The 4,250-nt window shown below is 33.6% G+C and overlaps 1 protein-coding gene across 1 annotated transcript; it reads right to left on the reverse strand.

Annotated features, from left to right (window-relative positions):
• Positions 1-1,922: 1,922 nt before the first annotated feature.
• Positions 1,923-3,534, reverse strand: LOC112747923 (protein WUSCHEL-like). The gene is made up of 3 exons (XM_025796132.2): positions 3,060-3,534; positions 2,876-2,970; positions 1,923-2,309 (listed from the first exon to the last, which is right to left on the reverse strand). Exons 1-3 carry the CDS (start codon positions 3,532-3,534, stop codon positions 1,923-1,925), a joined length of 957 nt encoding a protein of 318 aa, XP_025651917.1.
• Positions 3,535-4,250: the final 716 nt, after the last annotated feature.

Genomic DNA, 4,250 nt, shown 5'->3' on the forward strand with positions numbered 1-4,250 from the left:
ACACTGAAGTGAACACATAAATGGATTTCTTGTTTGTTTCAGAATGGAATGGGAATGAATCATTGTATAACAAGTTTACGTGTTTAACTAAGATCCACATGGAACTTAACGTGTTCAACCTTTTGCCTGAGGTCATTTATATTATTATTATATAATATACCTTCAATTCAAACAAAGTTTTGTGCAATAAAATCAAACAATGCTTTTTTTTTTTTTTTGCTGTACCGTTGGAATGGCAATGTAGGAGTTTCTGTGCGTCGAATTTGACACACAAATCTATGCATAATAATAAATGAGCAAGCCATCATTTAATTTGTGTTGTGTAGCATGAGCGAGTTCGAGGTATAGCTAAGGCTCATTCTTCATTCACATGGCCGTATATGTAGAAGTAATTATAATGCGCCACCTTTAGGCTTTAGGTACGTATGGTGGCTAGTTGCAACCATATAATAAATGAAATTGTGTAACGTAGCATGAAAACCATGGTACTTTCATGAAAAAATTGTTAGATTAAATGTGAAATAATATAATCACATTAGAGGTAGTGACTAGTGAGTCACTCTATGTGAAAGTATTCTGAAGTGTACGTGCGTCATCTGCATCTTAGTCTATAAATTCTAAAGTGCATATATATGGCCTAAGGTTTAGATTACATTACATATATATATTGGAATAATTAAATTGAATGATGCAGTAGATATAGTCCTATACTACTCTCTAATCTCTATTACCGAAGTAGGTGATGGTTCAAACTTCAAAATATATACTCTCTAATCTCTTTCTTTCTTTCTTTCTTTCTTTCTTTCTTGTCTCTCCTCAGTCTTCTTTCACATACATACACATAAGTACATAACGCAATACACTGCCTAAGCTAATAGCTAGTAGCACCATAAAATGCTCAGAGAAAGCTAAAAGGCTCTGTAAGAAATGAACAATTGAGTGGTCCCCACATAAATCTGTGTCTGTCGACTAGTCACACTCTCACGCGCTATAGGGCAGTGCACTGCTGCCAAGCAAAATCAATTCTCTTTCTCCTTTGTCTCTTTGTTAGTTGGTGGGTACTCCCATGAAGATATTATAATTGTCTTCATGTGATGATTTTTCTTTTTGACCCTTAGATGATGGATTGTAGGGTTAGATTTTGATATGTTATAAAAGTGTTGTTTTTATTTGAAATGTGGCCAAATCAATAAATCACACTTTTATACAAAGTATCTTCATAAAAAGATGTTTTTTGCATCTTCATTTGAGTAGCTCCCTTGTTAGTTTGTTTCATGATTTCATCGCTCTTAGAATTTGGTCTTACAAATTACTTCACTTTATTCACGGATGCTTATGTTTGTGCTTCTCCAGAAAAGAATAATATCAGAATCAGATCATTCATCAATTTAGCTAAACAAAACTATAAGGTCGTTAATAATGCATCATTCATTCATAGAAAATTAATCATACAACATATTTAATATATTAACCAGTGTGCACTAAAACTATCTATTAATATAAAATATATATTAATAATTAATTTTAGTTACGATTCTAATGTGTTAATATATTTGATAGCATGTGTCTCTAGTGCCAATGATGATTTGAATTAGAAATAAATAATTGAGAGAATGTTTTGGGGAGATGGAGAAAATAATAACATGATAATTAATAATAATTAGTTGATTGAGTAGGAAATTAAGTTCATCTCTCCCTGCATGACATGTGTCAGCATGGGAACATCTCTCTCTCTCCTGAGAAGATTGAAGAAAGTGAAAGAGCAGAAGAGGACAATGTTGAAGACATACATAACAGTGCCTAATAAAATAAACTAATTATGGAAAATGGAAACATAACTACTTAAGCTACTAACCTATCATATTATATCATAGTACTCTGGTTAATTAATAATGATGTGTAAGCTAATTAATTAACAAGTTTCAAGCATAATCTGGAGACTTGCGACCGTAGGAATTGAGACTAAGCTCCAAGGAAGCACGAGAACCACCGTTGTTGAATCCATGATGATGATGATCATAGTTAAAAGAAGAAGAAGAAGAATTATTGGATCTGAGGCTGCAATAGTCATGGATGTCTTCACCATGCATAGGGAACAAAGGCAGGGTTTCAATCTCAGTGACATCATCAATTTCTTCATCATCATTATTATCATCACCTTGTTCTTGTTCAAGGGTTTCAATCTCAGGCCTTATTTTGTCAAAGAAAGCAGTGTAAGTTGATGAATAAGGATCCACACCAACCCATCCCAGGTTGTGGTTTATGGCACCACCAACACTGCTTCCTCCACCTGCAGATATTGTACACTCCTAATAACAATAAAAAAAATGCATCAAATGATGATAAATGAAGTTGTAAAACTATATATATAGTTATTTGAGTTGTTAATTAGTGATAAATCATAAAACCTTAGCTTTGGTTCAGTAGGCTTGGCTTATTGGTCATTTTACAAGTCAAGAGACCAATTCAAGGGTTTCTTTTTATGGAAGTTTCAAGGAATGAAGAATGCAAATGGTAGAAATGTCTCTCCATTTTGTTGTCAAATAAGATATATTATCATTATTATTATTGGGGATATATATATATATGATCACATGCTTCTAATTTACACCCTTCTCATAATTACACAGGCCAGGGATGCATGAATTAAGCAAGCAAACCTGCAGCTATATCTGCATTGATAATATTCCTTCCATTTCTAAGCAAAATACTCAGTGAGAAGTGAAAAAGGAGCTAAATAAAATTGCTTATATAGGTATCAATATTCAATCCATTATATTAAGATCAGAAAAACAAAAACAAAAACACTTTATGTGACAAAGTTTTCAGGTCCATATATATAAACTCTATAATCATATATGTACAACTAACTTACCCTAAAACTCTTCTCCATGGGAACAGATCCACAGCCATAATTCCCCATCTGGCCCACACCAACCATCCCAGCAGAAGAAGAAGAAGATGCAATCCCTACATAACATAATAAGCATATGATATAATAACTTCTACTAATAGTCCCAAAAGGGTTTTAATTTTTTTTTTTTTTTTTACTTTTTTACCAGTTGATGATGGCATATTGTTGGAATAATACTTGTTGCTATGAAAGGTAGTAGTAGTAGTAATGTCTTCAGTAGGTTTATTCCAACAATTAGGAGCATTGTTGTTGTTGTTAATGGTGGATCCTCTATGCATGGTTGGAAGTGGAAGATTATTGGCATTGATAGTAGTAGTAGAATCAGAAGTGAACCTCTTCTTCTGCCTCTCACGGGCCTTGTGATTCTGGAACCAGTAGAAGACATTCTTGCCTTCAATCTTACCATACTGTCTAAGCCTAGCAGAGATCCTCTGAATCTGTTCTGCACTTGGAGACCTTACTCCATTGTTGTAGTATAAATCCTTCAATATCCTTATCTGATCCGTTGTTGGTGTCCACCTTGTGCTGCTTTGCCTGCTACCACTGTTCATGTGACTACTAGTACCATTGTTGTTGTTGTTGCTGTTTGCTGATGATGAATGTTGTTGTTGTTGTTCCATGATTTATCTCAGGAAGAACAAGAACAAGGATGTTTTATGTGTGTATAGGACTAATAATAGGTAATATGATTAAGTAGAGAGTGCATGAATTGGAGGGGGATATATAGAATTTGTGAAAGAATTTATAAAAGCATTGAAGAGGCTATTAGCTAATAGTAATAGGCACATCAGTGATCACATAATAGCACATGGTACATGGAGTGATAAAGAGAGAAAATCAAAAAGAATATCTGAGGGAGAAGGACTGAAGTTGACAGAGGGAAAGGGGAGTTCATAAAAAAAGGTAGGGACAAAAGAGAGCTTAGAAAGTGAGGGTAAGGGTACCATTACCAACACCCAATTACTTACTTGGATCAAAAGCCATGCATCATCATGCCCATCTATGTTATTAATTACATATCAAATAAAGTTTCTTTCTTTTTCTTTTTTTCTTTTAGTATAGAGAATTATTGTGAGCCTATGTTATATATAAGGTATGAAATGATAAATTGGATGGAAGGAAAGAAAAAAGTAGATGTTGTGAATGAATGAATGAATGGCAATAGAATGATATGCATTCCAGGGAGTTACACAATAATAATAAGTTCTTCCTATTGATGGAGATATCAGATATGGTAGCCACCTACATCTTTTAATTTCTTTTATCTTTTTGTTTCTACTCTATCATTGAAGTCCAATCAGCAAGCTACAGGGCTTGCTTGAAGGGTAAAATTGTA

Source organism: Arachis hypogaea, chromosome 15 (genome assembly GCF_003086295.3).
Source record: "Arachis hypogaea cultivar Tifrunner chromosome 15, arahy.Tifrunner.gnm2.J5K5, whole genome shotgun sequence".
Taxonomy (NCBI): domain Eukaryota; kingdom Viridiplantae; phylum Streptophyta; class Magnoliopsida; order Fabales; family Fabaceae; genus Arachis; species Arachis hypogaea.

Bases quoted from the DNA above. Each gene is read 5' to 3' on its own strand.
- LOC112747923 (XM_025796132.2), bottom strand. From the start codon at position 3,534: ATGGAACAACAACAACAACATTCATCATCAGCAAACAGCAACAACAAC. The intron at 2,971-3,059 runs GTAAAAAAGTAA...TATGTTATGTAG, and splicing joins CAATATGCCATCATCAACTG to GGATTGCATCTTCTTCTTCT. The intron at 2,310-2,875 runs GTAAGTTAGTTG...TATTGTTATTAG, and splicing joins CCATGGAGAAGAGTTTTAGG to GAGTGTACAATATCTGCAGG.